A 19019-nucleotide genomic window follows, 5' to 3' on the forward strand; every position below is an offset into this window, starting at 1 on the left:
ATGAGGGACGGGCATATTCGGTGTCAAGCTTATAACTACCTACCTAGGTAGTTTTGGTTGACCTAGGCTTGGCTCAAGAGGATTGTTCACGCGACTGGTATCGATCCCTTGGGCATCTGTAAGCACGGGGTCACATGGGGGTCATGGTTCCGCCACCACCGCCTTTCTTTATCCCAGCGACTTGGAGATTTATTTGGCAAATCGGGTGGCATACTCAGTAGTATCCTTCGCTGCACGCCTAGAACGTGCCCATACATATGTAAGCCTCTTTTTTTCAGCCCGGGATGATCATAGTGGTAAGGTAGGTTACATACGTGGCACGGCTTCAGAAATAGCAAACATCTTGGCCTCCTAATCTCCGATGAACCACGGGGTAGTAGCTCAATCAGTGAAATAAGAGCTAGGCCTCCTTTTTGTCTTTCTGGCAACGTACAATGGAGTAACCCTCCGAGATTAAATACACACGAACACGCCCAGAGAACGGCAATGGGTACATGCACCGTCCGGGATGTGTCAGATAATATCTCTAATCAACAGCTGCAATCCTTCCCGCTTAGGCCAAGAATATGTATCTTTTTTCCCCTCTGTTTGAGTGACCTTGCATGTGATGAAAGAGGGCAAAAAGCCCTCCCCCTTTCAACCAAGGGAATAAGCAAGGAGGTTCAAGGCAACCGCCATCAAAATGAATGATGGAGCCACACACTACGATGAGCAATCCTTACCAGCAGCAGCATCTAACACGGCGAGTACCAACAGGGACCAGGAACAAGTTGGAGCAAACGAGCCACTGGTGGAGTGGTGGGGGGTTGGTGGGCTCGAGCAGGATCGTGGACCTCGGAAAAGCCCGTTCGTCTTGTTTTGCCCTCTTTTGTTCCAGGGAGGAGAACCAAACAGCCATCCAGGTTTCTGGGCTTTGTGGACACGGTAAAAAGGCCACTGCATATGTACCCACGACATCATTGAATTACTTGACCAGGAGTTCCAAAATTGAGCTTCCCACAGCCTGTCCTTGCCTGACATATTTCTAGGCCCTATAATTACCCTTTATGGGGCGACCTGCCCACGGTGGTTGTTTGTTCTCTCCCCTCATGGGGTATCAGTCCTCGAGGGAAATAATTCTTTCTAGGTCTAGACTAGTCTAATTCTATTTTTCTAGATCTAGACTAGTTACTAAATCTCCGTGATAATTAATGCCATTATTACTTGCCAGGATATTATTCAACAAATACCAACAACAGAAAAACAAAGCAAAAAACCAAAAACCAAAAAAAAAACCGAGCAAGCTCGCGCTTCGCACTGCAGGGCCCCAGAGTGGTTGTAGTGCCATGTTGCTTGTTGTCGTGTTTTGTAATGAATCAGTTAGTTGGTTGTTTCTTTGTCCTTCAATGAGAGCATGGGAAATTCTGCTGCCTAAAATATCCCACCCCACATGCATGTAGCTAATACGCCAAGCAAGGTTCGTCTTTCCCCACGGCTTCGTTCATTGTTCCAAAAATAGATCACTAGAGGGTTAGGGTCGAGGCTCTGTCGAGCGGCTTGGCGGCTTGACGACTAGACCTATCTAGAATTAGTCTGGACAGTTCTATCTAGTCCAAGGGGGTTAAGCGGGAAAGCCATGCCATAGGCGCCAGCCGAAGACATGACTAGAAGTATCAGTACACAGTCAAGACAGTATAGTAGGACACATGCCGAGGCAAGCGAGGGTATGATATCATCATTTTATGCAAAATATTTCATAGCTTGTCTTGTGGAACAGATTTTCAGCCCAAGCCATACCAAGATTACGCCAACCAACCTCTGCAACCGTGAATCGTCTTATAGACGAGAAAATAAAGATCGAGAGCAAAAAGAGGATGACCCTCCCAAAGTCCATGAACCACCCCGCTTTGCATTCCCGTCCGGCGCTATCAAAATGTACACTCTCCTCGCACTCCCGTGTCCTTAGAAGCGCTCATGCTGTAAAAGAAAAACACAATAAAAAAAGTAAAACGATAACAGCTTGTTTATGGACTAGATGGGTATATACCGAGCTCCGAACACATGGCCTAAAAGCCAACCATACGCCTCTGGATGTGGGCATTATGGTGATAATATATTGTAGCAAGAAAAAAGAAAAAAAAGACAGCCTCGAATCCTCTATGGTATTTGTACCCGAAAACAAGAAAGATATTACCAGGAAGTAATGTAAATGACCCAATACTGGCCTTCGTATATTCGGGATAAGCCGCGAGCGAGAAAATGACGGCTCAAGCCATCCACGCATGCTTTCCATCATAGGTCTGACGATACGCTGTAATTCTAGCTGAGCCCAGACGACGGACGGAGGGATTATTCCAAGGCAAAAAAGGAATCAAATACGCAAACCCTTGTGTTTCGTGTTTGATATCTTCGAGTTTGTTTTGTCAAAAAAAAAAGTACCAGACAACTCACACCAACCTATCAAATCATGGTTGGTGAGCAGTGGCCAATGAATTGAGGGTGGCCGTCACCGCTGTCTCCGATAGTCCTGAAGAAACCGGAGCCGAGTAAGATAGAAGCATCATGTTGAACAGGATGTCCTACTCCTCGCAAATCGACGTCATCTCCATGCCGCCGCCGCGGTACCCGCTGCCACCCTCCAGAAGAGGCTGGCTTTGCGGCGGCATAGAGCCTTGAGAAACACCGATGGTGGGAGTCACACCGGCGCTTGATCCTGCGTCCGCGGCGTCCGAGGCTGACGCGACTACAGCTTGATTCGAAGACGGAGAGTTGTTTGCCGCGTTTCCATCCGAGGAAAATTCTCGCTGCAGCGGCGATTGATGTGAAGGGGAATTTGACTTCCTACTGTTCGAGTCATCCTTGGTTCCGCCTCCTCTAGATGACGTACGAGGTGATACTCGGCCAACCTGCACAACGAGCACACCGTTAGTTATATGATCCGATCTGGGGGCCTGAAAATGGCATATAAACGACGACTCAACCCTTTGGAGGTCCCGTTGCTACTTACTTGTTTGGCCCATCTAAGGCCGCAGCTGTTGCATAGATCACGTTGTCCGCTCGGCCCCCTGCGCCACTCTGGCGTGCTCCGTGTATGACAGTTGGCGCAGTCGCGCACCAATCCTGCGCTTCTTCGTCGTTTCCGCTTCTTCTTGTTGGAGAGAAGCTGACCTAGCTCCTCGGCCAAAAGCCGGTTGTCCTTCTCCATCTGGCGCAGCTCGTACTGCCAGCTTGTGCAGCGTGTCGGCCCCAACTCCACGAAGATATTGTCGTCAGGCTTGGGGTAATTGAGGGGCAGTCCCGTAGGTGCTTGATCGCTAATAGTTGTAGTGCTCTCTGGGCCCTTGCTCGATGAAGCAGATGTTCTGTCCTTGGACACTGCACTCGAGAGTGCATCTGTGGACACCGACCTGTCTGTCGGTGGCACATTTCCTTCCGCCATACTCGACTCGGAACTGACTGCGTTTTGCTGGGATTTTTTGCCGCTAGCTGCCGAGGCACTTGACCTCGACGAAGCCTTTACCAGCTTTGTTTGTGCCAAGATGAAGGTAGGTCTTTGGCCTACAGGTGTGTCACCAGGGTATAGAGTCGTGCTCGCCTGTAATACCTGGCCTCTGCGATTTTGGACCTCATGCTTGCAAGTCACGATCTTACCCTTGCGGGCCTTCTCGATTGTGCGCCCGAACTCTGCCCTAGACTCTTTCCGCATGAGATCCTGTATGCTTGTGCCCACGAGATCTTGAGGTTGCAAGTCGAGCAAAGACCGGACATGAGACGATACAAACAGGAACATGCCCGAGACGGATAGCTTGGTCCACAATTCGCTGTCACCAATGCCGCCATTTGCCTCGACGTCTTTTTTGCTCAGGTGATAGACGGGGCGCTTGCGTCCAACCAGAATGATAAACTTCCGGCCTTTACCGGGCTCAACACATAGGGTACCGTGGCTCTCGAACCATGTGTATCCTGTCTTTTTTCGAGAGATACGATAGACTGTGTTCACGATCGGGTTCGTCGGTGTTGCATCCTTGAGCTCCCTCATAACAGGTATCAGGTCTGAAGGATGACATATTGACATGAGCCCTGTTCCCTGCGTATTGGGTCCCACAAGCTCAGCCGCGTCGTACCCAAGTACCTTCTTGCACGATGGTGAAAGGTAAAGAAATGTTCCCTTGAGCGACAAAACGTGTACGACATCGTCCGAGTTTTCGAGAAGCATCTTGTCCCAGGATTGGCGGTGCCAGTCAGAGGCCAGACCTTGGGGCTTAGCCTGCCGCAGCAGCCCCGAGACGTCGTCGGCGGAGAGTGTTTGACTGCTGTCTTGCTCCGGCGCCAACGTTGCATCGGTCCCCAGAGGCGGGCCAGTCCATATGTACTGACCCATCTCCATATGCCTATAGTTGATCTGCATCTGCCCGCCAAACTCTTGCTGAGCGATAGCATCCGGGCACTCTACAACGTCGATCTGGAAACCAATATAATAACGGAGCTCCTGCTCCTCCCACGGGATTGGAATCATAGTGAGCAGGTTAAGGAACGGCTTGCCACCTTTGCGGTAGTTGATCAGACTCTGCTGAATCTCCTTGCGTTCGGCAATGGCCTTTTTGAGACTGAAGACAGCGTCATCCGCGACAAACTCCCTCTTTACCCCCGCTTCCACCTGCCCATCTGGAGCTTGTAGAAAACGGCAGTTCTTGCCAATGATTTCATGCTCGCTGTACCCTGTGAGGTTCTGGAAATTGCTTGAGACATAGATGATAGGACAGTCGGGTAAGTTGATATCAGAAACCACAAATGCGCATGACATGTCGACGGCCCCGAGGTTGATTTGAGGATTTTTTCTGGTTGCAACCATGTACAACGCCCGAACCATGTCGAATCCTGTCTTTGAGTATATACTCTTGGGTTTTGATACCCCGCCGGATGGTGTTGTTGACGGCCCTATATTCGACGGCGGGGTTGAAAGTGCTGTGGCATCTCTGGCTGGAGACACATCAGGACCTCCATGTGGCCCGGCGGGCACCTGTTGTGTGTTTTTGATCGGTATGGGCGGCGCTGGGCCTTGCATGTTCATAGCTGCTTGCATATGGGCTCCATCCGGGGCCTGGCCAGTATTTGAATTAAAATTCTGTCCGGAGTTGAGCATCTCCGAGTCGTCGTCCTGCGTACTCATCATTCTTCTTGTGTCGTTAGTGGCCGAAAGGGGGTCTGGCAGCATGTTCATGCCAAACCTATCAGTGCCCATATTATCCATTGAAATCGTATTGGTCATGTATTGATCCCCGAGTTGCCCCGATGAAAACATCGGACCCATACTTGTCGGGCTCGTTGTCACGGGGTTCATATTCAAGGATGAGAAGGCAACCATGTTTCCGAGCATCTCGGGCGACAGGGTTGAGAAGTCGTTCGAGTCAGACATGCCCATCATACCCATATTGGTATTTCCTTGGTGGTCGTATTGACCAGTAGCTGTGTTTGACAATCCCATGTTGCCCATGGCCGAGTTTCCCATGGCGTTGAAGCCATTTCCCATCGGGTTGTCTTGTAGGGAGTTCATATTTCCAAAATGATAGTTGAAAGCATCATTGTTGTTGCCGAATTCCAACATCGAAAGACGCCGCCCATCAGACTCTAAAGCTTGTGGAGAATACGGATGGGTAATGCTCCGTCGCCTTTGAAGTTCGTGGGTATTTTCGCGAATGATATCGTCTAATGAGTCCCCGTCCAACATCGGGGAGTCTGTTATGGCAGACATTGGGTCGTCTTGGCCCATCGACGACCCGCCCCCAACTTGTCCGGCATTCTGGTATTGTTGTCGCTGCTGGTGCTGCTGGTGCTGCTGCTGACGATGCTGTTGCTGTTGCTGCTGCTGCTGCTGCTGTTGATGGTGCCGTTGCTGTCGCTGTTGGCGCTGGTGTTGCTGATTGGCGAGTTGTTGACGCTGCAGCTGCTCAGCGGTGAGCTGCGTACCGTAATAATTGTTGTTCATGTCGCAGTTATGGCTTGGCCGAGGATCTCCACGAATGGCTCAGAGCCTAGTGACTGGTCGACTCCACCAGGTTTTGGGAGCGACATGTACCGCTATATGACAAGACCCTAGGGATTGGTCTTTGCCCCAAGAGGCGTGGGTGCTGGAGTAGGCTCAGACGACAACCCTGACTCTGTAAGAATATCTCATCCGATGAAGTGGGTACCCGGCGGCGGGCTTGGTTGCCCATAGGTCGCGCATCCAAAGACTCCTGCCAACACAAGCTCTGCCGAATCGGCCCCGATAGGTAATGTGTGTATGGCGGCGGTATTTGTCACTTGGCGGGGAGTGACCGGGTTCGAAGGAGGGTCGCGATTCGCCTCAGGGATCAATGTCGCACCAAGGATGCAATGTCGCAATATAGTCTGGAAAGCAAAGGATGGAAGACGGACGTTAGCACCGATTCCTTCTATAGCCAGGTTTTTTGCGGTCGGGCTTGCTCGCTGAGGCGGCAAAGCGTCGTGGTTGATGGGTTAGTGGTTGATGGATGGATACCTTGGATGGGGATAGTTTGCTTACCTATTAAGAGTAAAGCGCACTCTTTCCCTTGAACACCCCCGCCGGGCGGTGAACCTGCGCAGTTTGCGATGATCGATGTCAAACAATCCCGTGTTCGGCGGGCGTCGATTGAAATGGCGATTTCGTAGGTCCGGATAGGGAAAAATTCTTTGGGTCGAGTTGAGAGTGAAAATGAACTTGTTGCGTCACTGAGTTGCATAGGATGCGGCGCTGTCGGTTAATGGTGAGGTCGGCGCAGACCCGTCAGTGTCCCAAGGGCGCAAGAAACGGACAGTTTTGTTGTATGTTCGGTCGATCAGGGCGGAGGTACCGAGTAGAAAAAAGCGGCAACAAATCAAAAAATAAAAGATCATGTATTCATTTCTGACTGTGTGGCGCTGGGTTTGGCAAATAAGGCTTCCGACTTCAAAAATAATGTCTGCCAGAATTTTTAATCGTAAAACTGCCTAGGTAAGGGGCAATTCGTGTCAGGGTCGATCGGAAGAAAAGAAATGCTTGAGTGCCGAACTCGTCGTCATGGATTTCAATCTCAATTTTGATGCTTTTAGCTTCTACCCCTTCCTTGCCTCTATCAATTCTAAATTTGCCGTAGGTATGGGAATTAGGTCGGTAGCTGAGGTAAAAGTAGTTTACTCTCTTGCGCTACGGGGCAACATGGCATATTGGACACAGGAATGCTGGGAATAACAGGACCCCACCCTGAGCTTGGGTTTCACCCCACCTGGACGTGCCCATACTTCCCCAGCTTCGGGACCAATCAGAGCCTAGTGCACTGGCAGTACCTACCGTAGCTCGCTCACAGGTATCGACCACCCCAGGCGCATGTGCCAAATGCAAGGCGAGACCATATTGTACTTCTCGGCCGACAAATATCTCAGCTTGGGGCAGGGTGGGTAAGATGGCCAAGACAACTGCAATGAACCTAGATTACTGCGCAGCCGATGTTTCTATCGGCGTCCAGCATTATCCCTGCTTCTTGAACCAGGACAAGACTGTCGACACGTTCTACAGAATTTGTCAAAAGCCAATTTTTCATTTGTGCAGCGATTTGAGAAGTAGTAGTAGTAGTAGTAGTAGTATTATTTAACGCCGGGCTCGGCCCGGCTCATTAGCCGGCCGTTAGCAACCTCCCGAGGGGTATCTCGGCGCGCTTTCTATTTTCTCTATTTACACAGCGGAAAACAAGGGCATAGAAGCGAATCGAGCCTGACCGGGTTCGTGCCCGGTCCTGCTTACAGGTTTGTTCACTGACGCGACCCCGTGCCTTCAGGCGCACGGAGGATTCGTCTGACGGCAGTTGACGGCTCTTCATCGAGAGGGGCCTGTGTCCAAACAGCGGAGCTGTCGGTCGTTTGTAGCCATGGAGACGAAGTTCCCAACAAGTGTGGGCTCGACGGCACAGGCGGGTGGTTGTTGTCGATAGCCAGCCGGGTTATCCTTGCCACGGGTAAGCGGGGAGGAGGTGGAGGGAGCAGGATTCGAACCTACGTTACTCAAGTAACAGCCATGGCGCTTAACCACTGCGCCATTCCCCCCAGCGATTTGAGAACCTTTCATTCATTATTCATTTTTCCTGACAATCAAAATTGCGATGCGAGCCCATATTGTGGGTGACTTTGGGAGCAGCGCCACGCTAGGACCCGTTTCTAACTGCCACAAGCTTCAACTCCCTATGCCATGGGGCTGAAATTAACTTAAGGATATCCTGGGCCGATAAAACGGCATCTTTCAAATAAACCGTAAACTCCTGTTGTTTCTCTCTACATACTCTGTGCCCCGCATTCTGCTCATACTCGTCGACAAGTGGAACTGTTGAGAGCCGACCCCAGCTCAGATTCAATAATAACGCTCTTTGGTAAACAGCTCACGACCCTCCTCGACTCGGAGAGTCTTTTGGTATCCCGAGTATCGGCATACTCCCGAGTACAAACCTTTTGTCCTTGCGTCGGGAATACGGCTTGGTACATCTGGAACAAGCCAACGGCTTATAGCAACAAGCAAGATACCCAACCCTTGTACGCCAACAGGCATGAGCGGTCAGGCTTGATCTGAAGCGGTACCCAACGACGCCTAGTTGCTAAAGTAACGAAGTATGGTTTGCTGGGCCTCGGGCGCAAATTGTTGCAAAAGCTGCGTCGGGTCCATGTTGCTGGCAGTGATAAGCTGCTTGACCGCAGCAACCACCCTGATGGCTGTCTGACCGGTGAGCGTATCAGACTCAAGCCCTTGGGCAGTGTATATGAAAACCTTGTCCGGTTGGCTGATAACAGCGGGATGTTGCCTGCGTTGCGAGATCACCCAGGTTAGTAACATTGAAATCGGAAATCTTGGGTTCTTATGAGGCTGAAGCGTCCAGGAATGTACTCACTTGTCAATCAGTTCAGCTAGATATGCGTAAACATACGGTGCAGCCTCCTCATCGTTTGTGACCGGAAGTGTGCCAAGCCACTGGGCAATGATGCCGTCTGCATTTTGAACGGTCGATGAGTTGAAGTGGAGGATCTTGGCTATCGCAGCACACGCATTCTCGGTCGCATAGACATTCTCTTCACTTCGCGGCTCGGGAACCTGTGCGGCCTGGAACAGATACTCCAGAGCGCCACCTAGGAACTGCGCCCAAGCTGCACCGCCCTTCTGGGCCGCAACACCGATGCCATAGGCTGCTGCTTGCCTGATTGCCGCGTTTTGATCCCGGCAGCCGTCCAGCAGGGGTTGGCTGATGTAGTTGGCGTAGTGGATGCTGTCAGCTCCGCAGTATTCGAGAACATCATCCATAATGCAGAGACCCCATTGCCTTTGCGTCGTCTCCGAGGATTTGAGGAAGGATTCATATGTAGGCATAAGACGTTCCCAGTGTCTGAGGAAAGAGGATCCGTGGTACTTGAACACGACATGGAATGCCTTGTTCATGTCCGAGAGGAGCGTCTGGTCATCCTCAATGGCCATCAAGATGTCCTCGGCCAGGTCCTCCGCATCCTCCGCCGTGACACCTTCTTTGTCTTCTGCACGTTGGTTAACGCGATCTCTGTAGTCCTCTAATGTCGATTGGACAGAGTCGATAAACTTGGTCATTTGCTCGTCCTTCATGCACTGGGCACCAACAACTTCCACAGATTCGTAGAAACACTGGTACATCTCGGCAAGGGTGTCGATCGCCGGCTCGGCTGAGAGAACCTCCAGGAGCTTGTCCACGATACCGGCCCAAAGCCCAGCAAGCTCATTAGAGGTGGGACCATAGGCCTTCTTGTACGAGCCAAGTAGTTGAGGAACCAACTTGGCCGAGATAAAACGCACAGGGTCGTGGAAGAAGAAAGCCAGTCCGGGAATGGCAACCTTCTCCATAATCTCAGGAACGTAAGGCGCAAAGCCAGCCTCCAAAACCTGAGCATACACAACAAGCAATTCAATGGCCATATGCTTGTCGTCCATGGTGCTTGTGCGGATTCCGATCATCTTGCCTTTAACGGGCACCAGCTCCCAGCCATCCTCCTGAGATATTTGTTCGACCTGGTCCTCATCGTCAAGAAGTTGAATGTCGGCCTTGGCTGTTGCAAGCTCCAACAGGGGTGGCATAACGTTGTGAAGGAATGGCAGGAAGTCTTGGCCAAGGACACGGCACATGCGGCCCCAGCAGTGCATAAGGTATTGTGCTTGAGGGTCGTCCGCGTCTGTGATGTTGGACTGCACAGTGGCGAGGAGCTGGACCAGAGTTAGCGCGTCGTTTCCGAGCCTCTCACGGCCAACCGCCAGTGCAATCAGAGTAGCGCACTCCATAGCCTTGGCACGCAACAGTCGGAATTCCTTCTCTCCTTCTCGGTTCAGAACGCCAACCAAAAGCGGCATCAACGTATCGTAATACTTGGAGAAGGCTTGCTCCGCAGCATCTGCAATGGTCGCAATGGTCGACAGGGCCTGCTCCTGTACGTAACGCTTTTCGTTCTGCAGAAGTTGGAAGAGATGCGAGAGAAGATCATCCAGATAAGGCTCCAGGATACTCTTCTCTGCCTCTTCACAGAAGTTGACGAGGGCAGCAGCGGCGTGGGACTTGACGCGCGGCTCGGGAGAGATGAGCACCGGGATGATGGCCTTCATAACTACCTCATGGTGCTCCTTCTGCATGGTCGGCGCAAAATCCGTGCTCATCTGGCCGAGGGCGTTGCACCCAGCCCACCTGACGCGAGGGTGTGCGTCCTTGAGAGCTGGCACAACGAGCTCCAAAACCTGGTTGAGCTCACCAATCATAAGGTCGCGGCAGCCCTCTGATATGGCTGAGATGGCCATGAGGGCAGCATGCCGATCTCTCCAAACAGGCGAGGACATCATGCGAGGCAGCCAGTTGAAGGTCGGGGCGAGGATGGTTTGACCTCCCAGCTTGTTGGCTAACCTATCCATACATTGCTCTCCTGCCACATGGTTGAGGTCGGATTCATCCTGGTCAAGCTAGAGACAAAGAAATTGGTCAGATTTGGCAAAAAAAAGAAAGAAAAAAAAAGCCTCTGGAGCAGTGAAGAGTTTCCACGTACCTCTTCAGATGCGAGCCATTCTGCAGCGTCGTCGTCATCCTCGCCCAAGTCGGTCATCAGACTGAGGCACTGTGTAATCATATCATTCGTATAGTTGGGGTCCCTCTTGCACATGGACGGGGCGTAGTCAGCGAAAGTCGCCATCAGTTCCAAGGCATTCTGGCGGCAGATATCGTCAAGTTCCTTGTCTTGGATGACAGAAATGCTGAATTGAACTAAGTGGTTGAATTGTTGGCGGAACATCTTGGGTGAGATCTCAGCTAGATCAATGAGGGCTGTCAAAGCCTTGCTGAGATCGTCGGATTCTTGTGATTCTTTGATAGGTGGCAAAATGTTCAATACTTCAGGAAGAAGGCCGAAATATTTGGTCTGGTTCTTCTTCGTCATCCCCCTAAAGAAGGCGGCAAAAGCCTCCATTGCTGCCAAGCGAACCTAAAGAGATGGAGGGTCGGTTACTGCAATTCAACCAGAGGAAACGCCTGATATGGGAGGGGGGGACCTACAGCGACTGTGTCGTCTTTAAATGCCGTGGAGAAGGCCTGAGCCACGCTTTCCTCATGTTGCTTCTCAATGATTCCAGGCGTTGTTGCGAAAACTCTAAATGAAATCTCTCTCTTTCCAGCATCGGGTGCCATGCTAAGCTGGAAGAGCGCCGCCAAAAGGTCTGGCCATGAGACGCCTGTAGATACGGTGAAAGTCAGCACGCAGCCACACGTGGAATGGCTTGTTGCACGCACCGTTATCGCTGCATTGCCGAGCAACCTCTGCAACGGCATCACTGATTTTGTTGCGCACGCCACGGTCCGACTCTGAGGCCAAAGTCTGAAGGAGCTTTTGTCGGATTACTTCAGCCTGGTCCTTGGCGAGCGAGATGTAGGTGTCTACGCTTTCGCCCTTGTCGTTTTTACGCGTTTTTCCTGCAATCCTCCGAAAGATCACAGCGGATGAAGACCGGATCTGGCCAGCCATTTGTCAAAAACTGTTGCATCTATGTTGAACCACGCCGGGTATGGCATGCGGCACGACGCATTGCCAGCGGTCTAGGCCACTTACAGTAGTGGTATTGGCCTGTGCACCTATCAACTCGACCAGACCCATCAGCAGCACCTCAGGCCTTGTCACAGTCCAGTTGTTTTGGAGGTGGTCCTCCGCCTGCGATCGTACAGCATTGTCGGGGGATTGCAAAGCCTCCAGAAGTTGGCCAAGCTCGGCCGTGACCTCGGCGGGGAGGAGCGACATGATGCGCCGCGGATCGTCCGTTCGAGCAGGCTATTCGGCACCAATATAAAAGAAATATGTGTACGCAATCGAGCGAAGTTGCCTGATGTAGAGGCTGAAGGTCAGCCCTGGGGAGTCTGAAGTGGTAGCTTTTTATGGTGGGTTTTTGTTATGCCGACGACCAAAGAGCAGCTAAGCAGTAGCGCAAAGCCAGGATAGTCTACGCGTTCAAGCTGAAAAGAAAGTAGCAAGAAACGTAACAAACAGGAGGGATAAAAGGTAGTGCGAATGGACAGCGACGAATTGTAGGCCGTAGAATTTTTCGACTCACCGATGAGTGTGTTATGCCAGCAAAGGGCGCGTCGCTTGCATGCTCGCCGTGATTTGATTGTTTTCGTCAAAGAGACAGCGGGGTTCTCGAGGGGTTGTGGAGGAACATTTGGGCGCCCATAGAAAAAAAAAAAAAATAGTATCCCACTTTGTCCTGCAAAACGGGTGGATCCACAATCGCACACCAAAACTCACTCTCCAGCCCCCTGTCAAGGCTGTGGTTTTGACTCAAGTGGGTTTAAGGGTTTTTCTCCCTGTTTTCACATTCCAAAAAACGGGCCAACCGTTGAATTACAAAGGGATGAAGGAGCACCATGAGAACTAGCATTGCATATAATTTACCATGCGTATTGAATGTTCGTTGTGATGCTTACAAGTCTGGGGCAGCTTTGAGTCTGGTCTCATTCTCTCTTTGAGCCAGATGCTTGTTTGTTCTGCATGTCTATCTTTGGCCACCAACAAAATTGAAGGAATTGTACAGAGTGTTTTACGTATGCTAGGTGAGCAGCTCTATTTCATCTAACTAGCCGGGCTGTCAAGTTCCGATCCACAAGCTATATACAGCTTTTCTGCCTACCTTGACATTGTGCGTTGCCATCGCGATTTATGTCTGCATGTTTGTTGACCTACTCTGATGTACTATTATACTCATAAACAACTGCGGGGCACTCTGACAGGGGGCGCGGATGTAAACCGTCGTTGCGGCGGGCGATGAGCAACGATGACAGCTGCGCGTATCCACATCTCTTGTGAACAGCGGGGTAGAGTCGGGTTGGGCAATGGGATAGCTCCCAGCTGGCCGGCATCTCGATCACAAGCGCAGGCCACCTTGGGACATTTTCATATTACCGCTCAGTTAGTTACATCGTACGGTAACTATACTTTCTTTTGCATTGCATCGTTGATGGGGCCATCCTTAACATCACGAAACGAACCATTCTGCTTTCTAGATCTGTACCTAGCATTGCGAGCAGGCCAAATAATACAGATTCGGATTCGCGCGACACAGCGGGAGTAATCATAGCCGATCAAACATAAAACTTCACCCACACCTCCACGTCATTTTACCAACATCAGTCGCCCAGCCACGTCTCTCCCGAGAAGCTCTTGTCATGGACAAGGCCGACACCTCTGCCGCTCCTGTGGGTGCGTCAAGCCCAATTCCAATTCCGATCGATCAGCCACAGCGCTCGAACTCGCAGCAGGGTAGCATTGGCAATGGTTCTGGCTCGCACAGAACCCCAGGCCACATCCCCACGCATCGCCAGAGCTTTGCTGAGAACCTGAGAAACCCGCCTCCTTCGCCCCGGGCACAGAGGCACTTGTCTCTGTCACAATCAGCCATACAGGAACTTCTCCTCAAGAACCCCTCCTCCAAACAGCCTAATCCCCTATTTGCGAATCGGGACTGGCGCGATGTGGCCGTCGGAGAGCTTGTTACGCAGGATGACGTCAAGTGGGCAGATCTAGACACGAGCGTCGAGGAGGCTACGATGGTTCGTGAACTATGCAATAAAACCCGAACGAACCCAAGACAGGGTTCAAACAAACCCAGTCAGCTGATAATGATTCTCTTTGCAGTTACTTCTGAGGAGCTCTCCAGCAAATGTTGTCCACGTCCGGGAGAAGAGCACAGACAATACGCCCGTATCTACCTTTGACTACAATGACTTGAATGCGTATATCCTCGTCGTTGTTGGTCTGGCGCATCCCGAGGATGATGAACAAGTCGCTTTATATGATGAAATAGCCAGAAAAGCTCGAGAACGGGTGGCTATTCCGCTGCGGGATATTCAACCTATCTGTCGCAAAGAAGTTCTCGTCACGTTTTCTGCTGATGAACCCCTCTCCAGGGGCGTCGAGGTGCTGGGAAGCGGTATTCATCGAGTCTTCGTCACCACCGGCAATGGCGATGTTATCGGAGTCCTCAGTCAACTGAAAGTTCTGGGATTTTTCTGGGAGGAAGGTGTTTCTTTCCCTGAAATCGACAGGTTATATCCGGTACCGCTGCGCGATCTCAAGCTGGGAACTCATCAAATAATTGCCATCAAGTGAGTAAACAACACAAACACGGGACTTTGCCGTGGTTTGACATAATATTTTCAGTGCTGACTCCAACTTTCCTATAGTGCCGACAGGCCTTTGGCCGAGGCCCTGACGCTGATGAGCAACGAGGGCCTTACATCCGTCGCTGTGGTTGACAATGGGATGAACGTAGTGGGCAACATCAGCACTGCCGATGTACGACTTCTGACTTCGGCTGCCAGCATGCCCTTGCTAGAGTCAACCTGCATGCACTTCATCAGCGTCATCCTCACCGAGAGGGGTGTGGAAAGGGGCCAAGACTCGTTTCCCGTCTTCTATGTCAACCCATACTCTACTCTCGCCCACACCGTCGCGAAGCTCACAGCTACTCAAAGCCATCGGATGTGGGTTGTCGAGAGCCCCTCGCCATCTCCAAGCGTGCCTGGCACACCACTGTTACAACCAGTGTCGTCTGCCTCCTCAGGTCAAGTTGCAGGAGCTACGCCGACCACGCCAGCGACTACATCCACTGCTTCGGGAACACCCGCGCTGTCCACGGCGACTTCGACCGGCTCTACGATAGTGATACCCTCGGCTGTCCCGACTGCTTCACTCCCACCGCCGGTCAGCTCGTCGGTGCCGGCCGCAGCGCTACCTGGCGCTCACCTGTCTGGGCGGCTCACTGGCGTCATCTCCTTGACCGATATTTTGAATATGTTTGCAAGGTCGTCGGGACTCCATCCCTCAGACCCGGGCGAGCAGCGTGCCCGTCGAAGACGCAGCTCGAGCGCGAGTATGCGCCCAAGTATGGAAGCGTCTAGACCTAGCGCCGAGTTTATTAGGAGATTAGGCTGAGACTTGGGTGTACATGGTGACGGCCCGATTATAGGATGATCTATTCAAATGAGGCAGGATGCTAGATAGAGTAATAGGGCCTGACCGTTCTACGAATTTTACCAGCTGCCTCATCAGGCATTCGACCTTGTTTTCATCAGTCTGAGATTTTGTCACGGCTTCAGAACAAAATTGTTTCTCTACAACGCATCACAACTTGATATATCCTAACCAACACTGTGCAGATCAAATAGTTTGTATTACACCCCGGGACCAAAGCCAGGGATCAGTTTCATGTGCACTGATGAAGAGATATAAGTGAGAAATCGGCTGGGCAAAATTTCGCAGTATAGGCCGTGAAAGACACCGAAAAAGAACCAAGACCTGAGATGAACCGAATGCAACCAAAACGACCAAGTCCCCCAAATGCCCCATCCGATCCAGCGTGTGCAAATACAAACAACAAATTTGGTCATACAACATATATAGTACATCAAGTGACTCCAGATCACATTCAATGAAGCACGGACAAGATTTAAGCCTCCGAGATACGCCAACTGTCAACTCACAAGGTGGCAGCGTATCTCACATTAAAAGAAAATGAGACATAATACTGCCACGAGCTTTGTTTCTCTTGTCCCAGTCTCTATTGGGGACTCCGCCCCAGTGGCGTACTCAAGGCATTTCGCGTAAATTGTCGGCCATTCCGAAAAATCGCCCCTAATCGACTTCCCAGTTCTGACAATCATCGGCAGCGGGTACCTTGCTAGCGAGAGCGGTCTCTATCCTCGCCTTGGCGGCATCTGCGACTGAGATGCGACTCTCCTGCCACGGCTGCGCAGCATCGCCCTCTGAGCCGTCATCATTGTTGACCTCCCAGCAACGGCCGGTAGTGCTGGCCGTATCGCTACTGTCTGAGTAGTCCCACTGCACGGGAATCTGTTCACCAGACTCGCCGACACCAAACACAAACCCTCGCCACTCGCCACTTGTGATTCGCGCTGCCACATTGAGCATGAGGTTGATCAAGTGGCTAGGAGGTGAAAGGAGTATCTCGCATGTCTTGTGTATGATGGCCCCAGGGATTCGGCTGACCGCTTGGAGCCTCGTCGTAGGGCGGCCAAGGGCTCTGAATTTGCTATGAGGAGAGAAAAGGTTGGCGGCCGACGGGAGGGGAGAGAGTGCTTGGCTGACAGAAATGTTGCTGGTCGTAGGGCGGTGTCTAATGCGGGGTCTGCGGCTCAGGTCCGTGGAGGTACTGGCAGCGGTTGCCGGTGTGTGTGGTCTTTGAGAGGTATCCTCACAAGAGGATGCATGCGAAACCGAAGTATCGGATGCACAATCGCTAGAGACGGAAACAGACTGGTCTTTGGGGCTCGACTCATCCACGCTAGCATCATCCTGGGGAGCTCTCAGAGGGCTGAAGTCGCCTTCAATAAAGGTCTGCCTCAATGCGGTCATTGGGGGTTCCTTATCTTCCAGCTCCACTCTTGAGGAAACAGGATGCGGTAACGGTATGTTTTCATGGGGATACGGGAAAGTTCTTGGTGAGTTAGGATTCGAAAGTGGTGGCGAAGGAGGGAGCGGGCCCTTGGAAGAATGCCAACTCTGGAGACTGTGAAAAGAAGCCGAAGAGTCCGTTGGCGAGTTCGGTTCCGGGTTCTGCTCTTCTTGATCTTCTGCCTGTGATTCTGCCAGCTCACATGTTTCAGTGCGAGGCTTTGATGAAGGCGTCAGTAGCGATAGCTGTGGTGGAGCTGTAACAGATCGGCTGGCCTGAAAGCCTAGATGCGGTCGGGTAATCGCCGCTGTGGCCTCCGCGGCGAGCGTCTCGTCGGCTACCTCCTCTTTGGGCTCAATGTTGGTTTTTGATGGGCCTTCCAACAGAGACTCCGCCTCCATATTTTCCTGTACAGTCGGTGACAGGATCGGCGTCAGAGCGGGCGTCAGAGTCGGCGTGGGAGTTTCCTCCGCGCCTGCCGTCTGAGCGGATGCATTATTCTTCCTCCTCCGTATCTTCTGAATCGTGGGCAAAGTCGGCGTTGTCGCATTTTCAGCTGGCGAGCCGCTTGTCTGCTTGTAAAAGTCACTGCTCCTCTTCCCCATCAATGCAATCGGTGGTTCGGCCTCGGGCGTAACTGGAGTGGGTGGAAACTGTAATGATGGCTTCCGCTGAACAGGCGTCCATGGGCGCTTCTTGACTGCCTGTTGCGGTCGTTCTGGCAGTTCAACCGTGAAAGCTCGTTGAAACGGGCAGGGTGTTTTCTCAAACTGCAAAATTTTATCAAAGACATCTCGAAGAGCCTGGGCCTTTTCGACGTCGACGGCGATCTCGATGCGCCAGTATTGCGGACGTCTAATCTGAAGCACGAATTTACTCGAGCACTCATCGATACACCAACACTGGCTCTTTGGCAGGATTGGTTGTAGCGCGGAGCCACAGTTGAGGAAAGCAACTGAGCCAGGGGCACGGTATATTCTAAATGGACCTATGCAGGTGAAAGTGAAAATTGCCATCAAAGGTCAGCACAGAGGACATGTACCGAGTTTTCTAGATGTTGATAAAAAGAAGACTCACCAACGGCAATAGTCCGCTCCAATTGGGAAGACCAAGACAAAGAGCCCGGTTCAACTTCTATTGGAGACGATACCGTCCGACCCGGGCTATCAAAAACACGGGGTCCGGCTGTAAAGGCTATTATTTTGACCGAGGGATGGCTATACAGTGTCTCGATACCTCCGGGCTGTGGTGTTGAGGGCGCTGCATCGGACCGGCAGGCCTGGGAATGAACCGGTGCCGTAACAATCCGTCGAGGAGCGGTAGTTACCGTACCAGGAGGTTTTGCGGTGTTCATCTTGGCGATGGTGTCGTCGCGTCGTGCTTCGTCAACGGTGGCTTCTCTCTCCATTTCAAGGGTTTTGTTGGCCGAATCTTTCGCGATCCTCGGGTTTCCAACTTGCCCCGAAGGGGGTTTTGTCCCTGCAGATAGCCGCGAACACCGCTTTGTGTTGGGCAGCGGTTAATCTGACATCAGACGACTGATTCTTTGACGAAAGCCAACGTGTCAATGATTATTCAGATGATATGCTAATATTTCTCTCTGAATCAGATCCTCAAGATCTGTCTGTAATGCCAACCATCAGAGGTAGTAGATTGGTCAATCCTGACCATGCGATAGTTGTTCAAACGCATGAACCCCGCAAAGGTAAAGGCATTCATTCACTCGCAATAGGATTCTCTAGCGGTGACGGGTAAAAATCAAAAGTAAAATCACGGAGAGCCGACAGACAAAGAAGCAATCTGGATGAAAACCTCACATTGGGGCAGCCGCGCGGGACACACAGCTGAACCTGGTCTGGGTCTAGACTAGGGGACCTTAGTCTCTGCCCAAAGTAGGGAGGTTCAGGACGGAACGGACTGGGGTTTTCGGACGCCAACCCCTGTCGACCGACTCATTACTGGTCGCTTGTCAAATGATCAACGCCTCGATCCGCGCGTTAACTTCTTTGGCGGTGGCAGAAAGGATTGTACCTCCGTATCCTACGCAGATTGTGGAATTAACTGT

General features: G+C 51.7%; 4 protein-coding genes and 1 pseudogene across 5 annotated transcripts; 1 reads left to right on the plus strand and 4 right to left on the minus strand.

Annotated features, from left to right (window-relative positions):
- Nucleotides 1-1698: 1698 nt before the first annotated feature.
- On the minus strand, nt 1699-7139 carry MGG_03538 (uncharacterized protein). Its single transcript, XM_003716331.1, has 3 exons — nt 6524-7139; nt 2987-6369; nt 1699-2885 (listed from the first exon to the last, which is right to left on the minus strand). Exons 2-3 carry the CDS (start codon nt 5963-5965, stop codon nt 2559-2561), a joined length of 3306 nt encoding a protein of 1101 aa, XP_003716379.1. The 5' UTR covers nt 5966-6369; nt 6524-7139; the 3' UTR covers nt 1699-2558.
- A 392-nt stretch (nt 7140-7531) lies between these two features.
- Nucleotides 7532-12708, minus strand: MGG_03537 (importin subunit beta-3). Its single transcript, XM_003716332.1, has 7 exons — nt 12596-12708; nt 12100-12367; nt 11784-12003; nt 11550-11725; nt 11047-11478; nt 8892-10963; nt 7532-8804 (listed from the first exon to the last, which is right to left on the minus strand). Exons 2-7 carry the CDS (start codon nt 12283-12285, stop codon nt 8594-8596), a joined length of 3297 nt encoding a protein of 1098 aa, XP_003716380.1. The 5' UTR covers nt 12286-12367; nt 12596-12708; the 3' UTR covers nt 7532-8593.
- Nucleotides 7987-8058, minus strand: MGG_20184 (annotated as a pseudogene). Its single transcript has one exon. The product of its transcript is annotated as a tRNA-OTHER (tRNA).
- A 691-nt stretch (nt 12709-13399) lies between the features above and the next one.
- MGG_03536 (SDS23) lies at nt 13400-15945 on the plus strand. The gene is made up of 3 exons (XM_003716333.1): nt 13400-14090; nt 14176-14645; nt 14724-15945. Exons 1-3 carry the CDS (start codon nt 13707-13709, stop codon nt 15472-15474), a joined length of 1605 nt encoding a protein of 534 aa, XP_003716381.1. The 5' UTR covers nt 13400-13706; the 3' UTR covers nt 15475-15945.
- On the minus strand, nt 15692-18810 carry MGG_03535 (uncharacterized protein). Its single transcript, XM_003716334.1, has 2 exons — nt 18032-18810; nt 15692-17942 (listed from the first exon to the last, which is right to left on the minus strand). Exons 1-2 carry the CDS (start codon nt 18360-18362, stop codon nt 16174-16176), a joined length of 2100 nt encoding a protein of 699 aa, XP_003716382.1. The 5' UTR covers nt 18363-18810; the 3' UTR covers nt 15692-16173.
- Nucleotides 18811-19019: the final 209 nt, after the last annotated feature.

This window comes from Pyricularia oryzae, chromosome 4, assembly GCF_000002495.2.
Source record: "Pyricularia oryzae 70-15 chromosome 4, whole genome shotgun sequence".
Classification (NCBI taxonomy): Eukaryota; Fungi; Ascomycota; class Sordariomycetes; order Magnaporthales; family Pyriculariaceae; genus Pyricularia; species Pyricularia oryzae.